The sequence below is a fragment of the Protopterus annectens genome, chromosome 5.part1, assembly GCF_019279795.1.
Source record: "Protopterus annectens isolate FY-2018-M chromosome 5.part1, PAN1.0, whole genome shotgun sequence".
Classification (NCBI taxonomy): Eukaryota; Metazoa; Chordata; order Ceratodontiformes; family Protopteridae; genus Protopterus; species Protopterus annectens.
In genome coordinates this window covers 796133419-796147610 of record NC_056736.1, presented here as the reverse complement: position 1 = coordinate 796147610, position 14192 = coordinate 796133419, and the positions used below count along the sequence as shown (strand labels likewise).

Sequence of the window (14192 nt, the reverse complement as noted above, 5' to 3'; positions counted from 1 at the left end):
TGTCAGCTTGTTTTACTAATTTTGCATTTGTTCAAATTTATGTGCATATGTGTATTTACTTGAATGAGCTTAAAAATAGGCAGGGCTTTGCCCACTATATTTTATCCAGTCACATACAAAAAAAATATATATATGATGTTTTTTTCTTGCCCCAGTGGTTTACCGGATGTCAGAAAAAGTAAATAACTGTATTTCTGTAGGGGCTTCTCAAGTAACTCCCCTCTTTCCCTTTCTAGGGCCTCTCTCTCCCTCTCTGCTTTTCAGGCTTTAGAGTCTAGGTCTAGTTAGTTTGGGTGGTGTCACTCCCAGTTCTTCAGGTGCTGTGCCCAAGAAGCACATGCAAAAAAAAGCAGAGGATTTATACTTTAATTAGAGGCTCTATGCCCCCTCCTGATCTACTTCTTCTTCTCCTCCCTCCTTTTTTTTTTTTTTTTCAGAGACCTTCACCATGAGAGAGCATTTTTTAAATGAAAGTCAAGATTCTCTGATTCCAGGAAAAGGCTTAGGGGATTTTTGTTTTTACCCCAGCTGATTCCTCCTCTCCCTCCTGTGTTAGTATAGGTATATCAGGGTGCCTTCTGAAGCTATATCTTTTTTTTAAGTCCTAGGGCAGAGACAGAGAAACTGTAGCAGGGGGCCTAAGGGTGTTAAGGCTGATAAAGAGGCCAGCCCCTTGATAGATGGGGAAAGAAAGTTTATACTTCTTCCATGCAGTACAAAGAGATTTGCATGTTGTTGAGCAGCAGGTGGGTAGCATTCTTTGCAATGTGGTTTTGATGCTGTACAGGCCTGAGGATCAAAAATTATCCCACCATGTGTTAAAACTAGATTTTTGGATGCCTTTGCAATCTGATGTCTTGTTTCTCCTCCTGTTTGGGGTTTTTTAAAAAAAAAGGAAGATAAAGCTAGTCTCTGCAGACTGTTAAAAATTTTTTTGCAGGTTCAGCTCCAAAGTTTAGTAGAAATTGGCCTAGTTCTCCACACAGTCTCAAGTGAGGGGCAGGGGTCAGTCCTTCAGCACCTTTGGGAGGGAAGGTTGGCACTTTCAAAGAAAATTGGAGTTTGATTACCGGTTTTATTTCATACCTTGCCTCCTTTCAAAGGCATGCCAGACATGACCAATTTTTGTTTATCCAACACTTATATGGACATTCCCCAAAGTTCAAATGTTGACTTGCAGCAGGCTTTTTACCTCTGCTGGGCAAGATCATTGGATGGTAACTTTGGATCTCAAGGAGGCTTACCTTCATGTTCCTCCAGTGGATTGCTTTCTTCAGGCTAAAACAGATCTATCCTTATTATATTGACGACTGCCTGATTCTCTGGCCAGGGAGGAAGAGCTTCTTCATCATTTGAATATGTGATAGCAGTGCTAAGATGCCTGGAGTATTCTGTGAACGAAATAAAGTCCAGTCTAGTACCCTCTCCAAGACATGTGCTTCTGGGTGTCCGGCTGGGCTGCAAGCTGACAGTCCTTCAAGCTTAGGGGTCTGGCATGCATTCTATTCTGGGTGCTCCAATGCCCAAAACTGCATGAGGAAAGCTACAATATCTCTCAAAAATGTATGGACACAGCACTGCCAGGATCTGGACACTGTCATCAAATAATACCTTTGCATCAAAAAGGATTTTTGTGGTGGGCTCAGGAATGTCACTCCTAAACAACCAGCTGCCAAAGTTTTTGCACAAAGCGGTTTCATCACACAGCTTGGAAAGTGGATGCTCTTTCTTTCAGTTGAAACTCACTCTCTTCACCTAACAGCTGGAAGAGATTTTTTTTTGGAGTGCAGCTAAGGATTTGGATTATAAGACCCCACCCTACCTACCTTCTGATGATCTCAATTTTTTGTTGAAGAAACTCACTTACAACCTTTGAGCCTGCAGCTACTGCTGAGTTGAAATATTTGTCATGGAAGACTGCTTTTGTTGGCCATTACCAGCTCTCTTGGGATCTCTCTCAATTTGTGTTGAAACTCACTCTACAACCTTTTGAGCCTGCCAGCTACTGCTGAGTGAAAAATATTGTCATGGAAGACTGCTTTTTGTTGGCCATTACCTCTGCAGCACACTTAGATGTTTCACAGGCAGTCACGATATTATTTGTACAGGGATATTTTGGAGGCAGCACTTGGAGTTCAGTGCATACCTCTCTCTAGGCATTACCACCTTCCCTTGTACTCTAAATCCAGGGCTGGTTTTGCCACTGCTGTGTTGCAGGCTGGGGAAGAAAAAGAGGATATGGCGTCGGTCATGATTTGTACCATACCCCTCTGATGTCAGTCAAGTCAAAAATGACTGACCCAGCCTTATCTATACTCTATCTGATATTCGGGAGGAATGGGGGACAGCGACCCTGGTGGTGTTAGGACTGCAGCAATGTGGATCTTCGAACATCTACATTTATGGTAGGTACAAAACTGTACTTTTTGAAATTGCATGAACTTGGCTACCGACATATAAGAGCTAACTGCTGCTTTGCTTATTTTGAAGTGTGTGACAAAAAGTATGTTCATCAAGAAACAAGCACACACCATTTTGTGCTTCGTAGCTTCAGTGTGCTTCACCTCCTCCCATTCTTTTTTATTAATCTAGCCGCTAATTGTGTAGTACATTTTAAAGGTCATTTATAAAGGAGTGAAACATACTTTTCTTTTCAACCAAAAAAGTGTTTGCATAATTTGTATGAAAAGAAAAGTGTGTTTTGAAGCCTTTAAAAATTTGAAGTTTAAAAAATTGCTTCTGAACATGGAAGCATACCTCTCAACCTCTTAATGCAAGAAGTCTGGACAAAGACTGATATAATGTGGACAAGGGGCCAAAAAATAGTGGCACATTTTAAATATTGCTGTTATGTACTTAAAAAGTAGCTGGGATAACAGGATTTGTGTTGGCAAAGCATTTTCTGAACCATATGAAATCTGAAACTCAAATGCATGTCATTATTTAGTGACTTTAATCCATAGATCATCCCAGTGATTTGTCAAAAAAAAAAAAAAACTATTTTCATGAGGAATAGACCAAAAATATGAGGCGAAAATCTGAACACTTGGGAGGTATGTGTGGAAGACAAAATGTACCAAGCATGAATATTCATGAGTGAGCAGGAGGTGCCGACATCACTTTGGGTTCCAGCTCTAGTTATGCTGGATTAATGTAGCTTGGTAATTGTAAACTAGTTATGTAATTGCCAAACTGTTAAATTAATAGTTTGGCAAAAAAAATAATCATTTTTTTCCAAAACTGTTAACAGTTTGGCAATTACTGTTATCAAGACAATATTGGCAAATGCAGCTCAGGGATTCCAATCCTCTCTGCATTCATTTTTCCCCATATAGTAGACACCTTGTTGTCACAGTTGTGAATAACAGACCTAAGATCTGTGCAGCTGCAGTTCTGGCCAATGAGACATGATTTTGAAAACTCAGTTTATTATTAATAAATAATCCTAGATCCTTTGTCACTAACCGCTAACATTGTTAGCATCCAGGTATAAAGGTATGCCATATTCAGCATATACAAAATATGTAATTTTACATTTGCAGTGTTAAATTTCAACCCTAAGTCTCTGGCCCAGCTATTTATAGAATTCAGATAAATATTAACTGTGTATTCAAATCATCTGATATTAGGAAAGTACACAGTTTGCAGTCATCAGCATATTTTGAAATTCACACACTAGCAAATCTATGAAAAAAAATGTAATCAGAGATTAATAGACCCAAAACTGAGCCCTGAGGCTCATGTGGTGTAACACTTACCAACAGTATCATTATCCCAAAGTAATCACAAACTGCCTTCTGTCCAGCTAGTTCTCCATATAATAAGAAGAGGGGCTTACTGCTTGATCATTCGAACTATAAGATCTGCAAATAAAGATGAGTATCGAATACCTTGTTATGTCTAGCTAAACTGCTGTCGTGGAAAGACAGTGGTCCATTGCCATAATGAGGATTTCATAGCAGTCTGTATTAAAGTTATTAATAATAGACTGATCTGCTAAGAAGCCATGCTGTGGGACATTCAACATCACAGGATATGACTCATAGCACTCACAGCATTCTTCTGTAATACTTGTCAAGCTTACTGGCCCATAGTTTTATGTCAGGTTCTTTGCCACAGTTTTGTAATTGGGATCAACATAAGCATGTGTCCACACTTCTGAGACTTAAGGCAGTTACAGCACATGTTTAGGCTAGCGGATTTACAGTAGCATTCCACAATTTATTTATCAGTGTACCAGTTAGATTATCAGGCCCCATGCTACAAGAGACCTTAATCCTTTTCAGGGCAGAATAAACCATGCCACTTGTGATTACTGGACATTTGCTATTACTTACTTTAATTTGCAAGTGAGACTCTTTAGCATCTTGAGTCATTTTAAGACATGAAATGATTGCTTAATATGTCAGCCATGTCTAAAAGATCCTGGACCATAACATTACTGTGTATTAGTAATGGACCAACAGCATTTTTTCTTATCTTGAATCAGCATACTTAAAGAACAATTTCTTATGTCAGGAAATTTTGCCAGTTTTTGCTAATAGCTAGCATAATAATGTGCTGAAAGCATTTTAGTTTTGATGAGGTCCTGGATGTGAACAGGATGAAAGCACTAAACTTGTTTGAATTAAATGCTTTGGATTTTATTTAGATTATGTTTAGGACACATTGTGTTCACACTGTGATTCCAACACATAGCCATGGAGGCAGTTTGTTGTGTATTTTATTCTTGCCCAATATTAGTGTGACCTGCCTGTACTCACTTTTGTGTCTTACTTTTCTGAACAATAAGAAGTTTGAAACTCTTTAATGACTAGGAGTACAGACTGACTGTAATCAATGATTGATGCGAAAATCAAAAACTTAATGAAGTACATGGCAAAAATAAGAGGCAAAATCAGGGATGTTCTGCAAAATTAAGGTCAGCTGAGAGGTATTTTGCTAAGTAAGTGATAGTTCTTGGGAGCTGGGAGCTACCTGAGTATGAAGAATAAAAGTGAATTCATTTTCCAAACCCATTGTATCCTATTCTCAGTCATGAGGAAGTTGAATTATACTTTAAAAATGTTGCTCTTTCTATGCATCGCATGCTACTGTGTACCGACATAACAAAGGCAGCTTATTCAGGGATTATAGTAAACAATAAGCAAAAATACTTGATACTTTACATCATATACATAATTTGTAGGGAGAAAAACAATTTTTGAATGTTTTAGTTTTTTTGTATGACAGCAGTGTATTAACACTAATCAGATCCCCTTTCAGACTTCCATATGTAGAAAAAAAGCTTCAGCAAAGTTATCACTGCCAACTGGAACTACTGTCCCACAAAACATAGACAAGTAACAGCATATTCCCTTTTCAAGGAAAAAAACAGTAGAAAATCTACAAAACAGCATGCAGTTGTACAAGTTTCCTTGCTAAGGGCCATTCTTCAGCCCAGCTCATGTGTCTGTCAAGTGCTCCTTTTAACCTCTCATGTAGATCTAAAGATACAGTACTGTCTACTGATCCCCCTCAAGGGGTGGGGGGATTGCCTTACTGTAAAAATATAACCAGTTGTATTATTGTTCATTTAAAAATGTTAACAGCTCTGTCTATGTATAGAGCTATGAATCTTTATTATATTGTATACTGTGGAAGAATACATGGATTTACTTACTGTATAACGTGGAAGAACACATGGATTTACTTACTGTATAATATGGAGGGATACATGGATTTACTTATTGCATAAAGTGGAAGAACACATAAATTTACTTTCTGTATAACATGGAAGGACACATGGATTTACTTACCGTATAATGTGAAAGAACATACGGATTTACTTATTGTAGAACATGGAAGAACACATGGATTTAATTTCTGTATAACTGCTTTCTATACCTAAGATTTTCTGTAAGTGAATTACTGTAATTTGTGTAACTGAATGATGCATTTATTCTGTGTTTCTGCTAACTATGTGTTTGTACCCAGGTTGTAGAAGAAAAGTATCCTCAGACCAGTCCAGCCACCTGGATAATAAAGTAAAAAAAGTAAAATTATGAACTTATCTTGTAGAAAATTAATAAATGAATTCACCACAGCAGTGATCAGATTCACTGCTTTAGCTAGTAATTGTTTTATCTAAAAATATTTTTCATCATGTCTTAATCATTATGTACCGTTTTATGCTCTTGTTGACAAAGCATGAAGGTTAACTATGTCAAATATAATTTATCAAGTCAGTATTCAGGTGCCATTTCTTTACAAATAAAGACCATTTCTTGTCAGCTGTTACAAACAAAAAAGTGAAACTAGTTCTGCTGAAGTTTCTTCAGTGTACCTGTCAGAAATACAGTCTACTGAAGTTTGATACAGGCAACAAAGTAATCCTAGTGTCCATGTTTAGTAGCCCCCATTTAATGTTGTAAATAAAAAACAATAGTTGTAAAAGTTGTAAAGCAAATGCAGACAGAAAAAATGGAATGTATATCATGCAAACAAAGAATTTAAAATGGAATGAAATGTTCTTTTCTCCAAAAACATTTGTTTAGATTTGGTACAGTTGTTACTTTAATGTATTCTATATATTTTAGTAAAACCATTCATTTTTTGTCTTCTTTGCATGACATTATTGCACATCCTTTCTTGATGTTATGAGACATATTGAGATCAATGCCTCCTGCTGCTGTTTTATGACAAACAAACTAGCAGACAGATCTTGCTAATCAGGTAGTCAGTCTGCATGCCACAGCAGTTTGTAATTAATTCATACATTGCCTCTTACCAAGAAATAATTACTTTACATGCATAAAAACACCCAGGCAAATCAGCTTTTTTGCTTGTAAATGACAAATTCATTACACTGCAAGCCTCTGCAGATACTGTAAATGACTTGACACCACTGGTTAACCTTCCTAATTATTTATTGTGACATTCATTGCTGCTTGAAAGTGTTTCATATTTTCTTAATGTGGCATTTCTGTGTTTTCTTGACTCCATTGTAATATTGTTCATGCTTTCCGTATTTAATGTGTAAAACTACCAGAAGCGTCATAAAAGCATTTGGTGGCTTTTGAATTTGCATGTAATTTAAATAGTCATGTATGTGTGGTATGTGTGTGTGTGTGTGTGTGTGTGTGTGTGTGTGTGTGTTTGTGCATATATGTGTGTGTGTGTGTGTGTGTGTGTGTGTGTGTGTGTGTGTGTGTGTGTGTGTGTGTGTATGTGTGTATGTTGTGGTGTGTAGCTGTTACAGTTCAAATGCTCTTACAGCAGGATATCAAACTATGCCTTTGTGTCTTCATTGGAAGTCTACAAATTAGAATCTAGTTTAAGTGCCAAGTGTGTATATAGAAATGGCCAAATAAATTATTGATCTGGCAGTTCAGTGTACATTTTTGTTTTTTTTTACTTGTCAGTTTTAGTTTACACTGAAAATCTGTTTTGGCTGTGGATGCAGTATTCACAGGCTTTCATCAGATTCTTGAATAGTAGTTACTGTCTCTTAATGCTGTTTATATTACTCAGCAGAAAAATATGTTCGTGAGGCAGTGGTTCACTGGAACTCTACAGGTGAATGTGACACAGCATAATTTTGTTATTTTTGGGTAACCTAGTATTAACTTACAGTACCACGTCAGTGACCTTGTTAAGCAAGTATAGAAGAGTTAACACTGTAACATACTGTTTTTTGATAACTTGCAGATTAAAAGTGGTTTTAAATTAATTGTTATTTAACTAATTGTGTATCCTGTGCAGGTGTAACAATCGAACTCAGTGCGTAGTAGTTACTGGGTCAGAAGTGTTTCCAGACCCTTGTCCTGGGACGTTCAAATACCTTGAGGTCCAGTATGAATGTGTTCCATACAGTAAGTATAAATAGTTATTTCTGCATGTGCCCAAACTAGCTATAAACTAATGAGATGCTACATGCAGAAAACAGACTTTTTTTTTCTTGCAGATGCATTATGCATGCCGCACAGTTGCAGGCTAGGACTTCTTAATTATCTCTGTGAAACATGGATGGCAGCCACTGTGTGCAGCACTAGCCAAGATTCTTTCTTTATTCTCAAGTGTTTATCTGCTAAAACATTACACAATTCCTCAAAAAGAACTGAATTAGCTTTTTAGCTGAGTAAATGGAACTCTGTGTTTATGCCCAGTACCTGCTGCTAACAAATTGATTTAACTCCTAGTGATCTAAAGAAGGACTCTGCTCTAATTTTAATCAAGAGCAAGTTGAAAAGCTACCTGCTGGTTATGGTTACTTTTGTGTGACATTGATGCTAATGCCTGAATTCACATACTCACTGCTAGCATTATTGATTGTGCTGGGCTTTGTGTAAGGGTGTCTGAACAGATTCCTGTTATATGTGATTTCTCTTACATGTGTGAATGTTTGATCATTCCAGTACCCTGCAACTTGTTTTTTTTTAATGGTACAGTAATTGCATGTATAAAATCACTCACTTACAGTTGTATTCCATTCCCTGTACTGTGCAAGCAGATTTTTAAGGCATTAACTTTATTCTAAAATGAGTAACATATTTCTATAGGCCCATAAAGGATTTATTTTATTTTAGCAAATGTAACAACGTAATCTCATTGTCATGAAACATGTAACAGTACTAGAATTTACTGTTAAAGGAGTGTGGAAGGGATAAAATTATTATTAAACGGGATATGTGCTTTAGAAAGCATTAAGGTCTAAAGTAACAAGACAGCAAGTGTACACAAGATTGAGTGTGTGTGTGTGCTTGTGTGCTTGAGTGTGTGTGTGTGCTTGTGTGTGTGTGTGTGTGTGTGTGTGTGTGTGTGTGTGTGTTTGTGTGTGTTGCGTAAATTTTGATTTTTTTTCCTCCAAATTTTTTTGTCTTAGCTAGGTGACCACTTGTTCAGCTGTATATTGAAGAAGGTGGCACACTTTTCTATAAGAATGACAGTTAATGAAAGGCTGAATGGCTTTGGAGAATCAGAAAAAAATATTTTATTAAAGAAAGCAGTGTGTAAAGCATGCCCTTTCACTTCTTACTTTATTTAAATGGTTTGTTCAATTAAAAAAATACCAGCATCCTTTATCAATAATAGTATGCACCATGATTCTTGTACTGAATGGTCAACTGAAACAGCTGGCTATATTGTTGTTATGGTGCATGTCTTAGTTCTTTGGTCTTGCTTGGATAAAGCAACAAAATTGTGCATATTCCAATGTTCTTCATATGGATCAGTGCTGCAGTAGCCTTAACTGTATGAGTTGTATCCTGCCAGAGATATAACAGCTGGCCGGCTTCAGATTCCATTAGTCCAAACTGTCAAACAGCTCGAGATGAGCTGACTAAAAGACAAGCTTGGGCACAAAGCCCTTCAAAGCTTTACTGCCATCGAAGAGCATGTTCCTCCTAGGCTTTCAAGAATCAATAGTTGGCTTGTGCTTTCTTTTGCTGGGCAGATAAGTTACTTTTTGAGAAAAAAATTCAATTTTCTTATATTTGCTAATGTTTTATTACTTTCCTCTTCAAGAAAGTTATTTTAAAGTTTGGAGTGTTGTATTTTAACAGAGTGTCTCAAGTGTGTAATGTACTTTCAAACAGAGCACTGTCTTTTATGACAGTTTAAAAGTAGTCTAAGCTAACTGATAACATATTTTCTGTGGAGAAATAATGATTAATTTTCTGTTGTGGGGATACCATTGTGTTTGAAAGTGTTTTTACTCGGGTTTTTTTTCTGTCAAAACCTTAACTTTTTTGGACTGGCAGTTATATCAGTATTTGCTGATTGTCTTCCCTGGGAAAGAGGCACCATTTTCAACTTGACCATGGAACAGGTTGTTGGTCTCACAAGTCTGTCCTTCTTCCAGCCATGAAAAGAAAATATTAAGCAAACAGCAGGCTAGCAGTTTGCCCCAGTCTCCAGTGGGTGACTCTTCTGTGGCCATTTTATTGTACCTCAGACCTTTCATATTTTACCCTGAATCCCTCTGGTGTAGCACATACAGTCACTATAGACTGTGGGGTTAGCCACATCCTCTGTGGCTGTTGGAGTGTCATCAGTGGGCAAGGGAGAGCTACTCTTGTTGGTTCTGGGAGAGAGAATAGGGAATCTCATCCCTGGGGAAGCAGCAGCTGCCAGTAGTAACTCAACTGGCCTGATTATTCCTGTCAAAAAGCAAGAAAAAGCAAAAAATGCCAAGTGCGTATTTATTATTTTTATTTATTTGCAGTTGGTTTACCAGGATAGTCCACTGGGTCAAGAAGAACCCATTTTCAATGGAGTCCTGGGGAGAAAAGCTCCATAAAACATACACAGGATAAATGCTCCATACAAACAATACACATGATCAAAGTTGTAGTTTACATAGTAATACAGAAGTATAAATAAGAATATAGCATTCAAGGATACAGATTAAGATATTCACAAATAAAAGTTATAAAATATAAGTAAATATTAAAATATATAAATTCCTACTATAGAAATATAACAGTAGGGCACAGAGTGCATGGGATGACTGAGGGTGTTAGTAGGGAGGAGAGAGAAAGATGAGAGTTAGGAGAAGAGGAGAGGGAAGGGAGGTGGGGAGGGGTTTGGGAAAAAAAGAAAAAAATAAGGTGGAAGAGGAGAAAGGGAGGGAGCAAGGGAAGAGCAGAAAGGGAAAGGGTAGGGTGAAGGAGTTATGTGGGGTGTGAGTAGGAGCATTCCCAAAGAGATGTAAGATGTGAGTGAAGGGAGGATTTGAAGGTAGCGTGGCTACCGATGATACGGATAAATGGTGATAGGGAGTTCCATTAAGGTGCTAAGGCAAAGGATAGGAGATTTTTTTAGGAGGACGGGTAGGTTTGTGCAATTCAGTTAGAGTATGATAGTTGGATCTTAAGAGCCTTTCAGGAAGGTGCATTTTAAAGGTGGAGGAAAGCGAGGGGCAGAGAGAGGGACTGAAGATGAGTTTGTAAGCATGAATAAGTTGGAATGTAAGAAATAATTGGGTAACTCTAACCAATTTAGTTTGTGAAGGGAGATACAGTGATCGGTAGAAGATTTGTGGCTTGAAGCGAACTTAGCAATTTTGTTATAACAGGAAGAGAGTTTAGTCTTAAAAGAGGATTGTAGATTAGTAAGGAGAGGGGTGCCATATAGTAGAGATGGTATGAGATATGTGGTAGAGACAGTGAGATTTGAAGAGGGAGAGAGGTAGCAATTTTGTATCGGTAAAGCATGCCAAGTTTTTGGTGTGTTTTTTTTTTTTATATATTTATTTGTAGGTGGGTGTTGAACGTATGCTCGTCATCAATGAGGATACCTAATAGTTTAGCCTCGGGTACTAATTCGAGTGAAGTATTGTTCTGGCTGGTGACGGAGAATTTTTATCTATGGTGGTTGCTTTAGAAGGGGTAAATATTATGAGTTTAGTTTTTGAGGCATTGAGTTCTAGGTGGTTATCTAGCATCCACTGTTCAGTGGTAGAGAAAGCATCTTGGGTTAGTTTTATGAGAGTAAGGGTGGAGGTGGCGGAACAGATGATAGTAGAATCATCTGCATATTGGATAAGTTTTGAATTTGTGATTGACTGGTGGAAATCATTTATGAAAATATTGAACAGAAGGGGACCTAGAATGGAACCATGTGGTACGGCAGTGGTGGTACTGAGGAATGAGAAGGTGGCTTTTTTTCCATTTTACTGCTTGTTGGTTATTAGCGAGGTAACTGGTGAACCAGTTGAGGGAGGAGAGGGATAGGTTTAGATTGGAACGTTTAGTTAGGAGAAGTCTGTGAGAGATGGTGTCGAAGGCTTTAGAGAGGTCAAGAAGAAGGGTAGATACGATACTGCCAGAATCACGGGCTTTGTTAACAGTTTCAAGGAAGGAGAGAAGAGCAGTGGTAGTGCTGTGGCCAGGTCTAAATCCATGTTGTGTGGGAGTAAGTAAATGATTGTCTGTAAGATAGGGTAGTAGTTGTAGGTGAATACATTTTTCAAGAATTTTGGAGATGGGGATAGAATGGCTATAGGTCAGAAGTTGGGAATATTGTTATTGGTACCTCCTTTATGTAGGGGAATAATAAAGACCTTTTTCCAAAGTTGGGGTACATAGCTTTCTTGTATTGAACGATTTATCACTATGCAGATAGAGAAGGCAATGGCTTCTGCAGTTGTCTTTAAAAAGTAGGAGGGAATATTATCAGGGGCACAGGAGCATGGTTTCAATTTCTGGAGAAGTTTTTTTTATTGTGGATATGGGAATGGGTCTTATAGAGAAAGGAGGAGATTGGGATGTGGAGGTGTTTGGCAATGAGGAGGTAGTGGTAGGTAGAGGAGAGGAAGTAATGTTATTAGTAAAGGATAATGTTAGTTTGGTAATGGAGTCAATGAAGAAAGAGTTAAATTGGGTTGCCAAATCTATGTCTGTGGCTTTAGGATTTGGGCAGAGGTTTTCTTTTTTCTCAGGGTTGAGAAGGGTAGTGATACCATTCCAGAATTTCTTTAGGATTTGTCTTCTGGCTAGTTTGGAGTGAGGTGAAGTACTTTTTTAAGGTCGGCTGTTATAAGCTTTTTGACTTTGTTGCAAAGTGTTTTGTATTCATTAAGGGTGATGGGAGTTTTATTTTTCTGGGAGCTTTTCCAAGCTTTATCTCTAAGATGCATGGCAGCAAGGGTTTCTTTGGTTAGCCAAAGGGCAGTTTTGCTTTTTATTCTTTTTTTTTTTAATGGGGCAAAGGCATCTAAGAGTTTAAGAATGTTGTATTGAAGTAAGTAACAGCATTTTGCAGAGGGAGAGTTTTTAGTGGGTTCCAGTTTGTGGATTTTAGTGAGTTTGAGAAGGTATTGGGATTGAAGTTTTTTAGAGATCATATAGAGATAATAGTTATGAGATAGTTGTAAGGGGGAGGGTAGACAGCGAGCGAAAGAGGGGAAGTGATCACTGAGAGGGTCGGGAAGGGTGCCACTGTCAGATATGTAATGAGGGTGGTAGACTAAGATCCAATCTAGAGTACTACCAGTAGAGTAGCCTTTGGAGGGTATAGTTGTGGAATTGATTAGCTGAGAGAAATTATACAAGTTTATATTTAGGGAGTTTGTTGGGGATAGTATGGAGGTCCAGTTAATGTTTACTTCACCTAAAATTATGATCTCATAGAAAATATTGGTGGAAAACCAGGAGAGAATATCTTCGAGTACTGGGACATTATCTCTTGGAGAAATGTAGAGGGAGGCTATACATATATGCTTGTGACAATTGATTTCAAGTAGAGGTAGAATTAGTTTGACGTTAGCGAACTGGGGAATAGGTTTAGTGAAAGGAGTGACTGTGAGGGAGGATGAGTAGATGAGAGCCACCCTCCCACCTTTATTATGGGTTCATTTTTCTTATGATAAAGTAATTGGGGGGAATTATTTCAGAGTCTTTTGTATGGGGTTTTAACTAAGTTTCAGAGATTGACAGGATGTCAGGTTGATTATGGAGAAGCCATGCATGGGGATTGGGAATTTTGTTAGCTATACTCTGAGCATTTATTGATGTGAATAGGAAGGATTTTGCTGTTGGTGGTTATAGGGGCCAGGGTTAGGGTTTATGTCACCAGAGAGAAGGATGGTGAAAAGTTGGTAGATGTGGAAGAGGTATTTGGACTGTTTAGTCTCAGATTTGACTGTCATGAATTTTGTGGGGATAGGGTTGAATAGAGTATGAGTGGAGAGATTGAAGGAAGGAATATGTTTGTAGGAAAGAGTAGATAGTGGTTGATAGGATATAGATAGGGTATATTTGGATAGTTGAGAGTGTGTGTTGTGTGGGACATGAGTAAGTTGTATGAAAAGGTGGAGAATGATTGGAAGTAAGAGGCTGGGTAAGAAAGTAGAGACAGGATAAGGTGAGTAGAAGAAGTATTTGAGTTATGAGGATAGTGGGTTTTGAAAGCATGTTGGGTTTACTGATGTGTTGAGGGAAGGTATTATATTGAGTATCTACTGTACAGAGCTATACAGAGTATTGTAATATATAATTGGAGAGGTGATGGAGATGGGGTGTAGTTAGCAGTAGTTAGCAGAGGTAGGTTGTAAGTCTTGTAAGTAAATCTTAATCGGTAGGGGTTAGGATATGTCTGTTGGTTGGTAAGGGAGTGGGTGTAGTTTATAGAGTATAAGAGTAGAAGTACTGGGGGTGGGAGGGAATTGGGGGCAGGGTAGTGGAGTGGAGTGAGCCTGAAGAGCGAACGGA

At 38.0% G+C, this 14192-nt stretch overlaps 1 protein-coding gene across 23 annotated transcripts in view; it reads left to right on the top strand.

Annotated features, from left to right (window-relative positions):
- ADGRL2 (adhesion G protein-coupled receptor L2) overlaps positions 1–14192 on the top strand; it is a 1061651-nt gene that overhangs the window by 558499 nt on the left and 488960 nt on the right. For all 23 annotated transcript variants that reach the window (XM_044073413.1, XM_044073427.1, XM_044073415.1 and 20 more), the window contains exon 4: positions 7744–7853. In XM_044073413.1, the coding sequence (XP_043929348.1) occupies positions 7744–7853 (110 nt within the window). The remainder of the gene's footprint in view (positions 1–7743; positions 7854–14192) is intronic.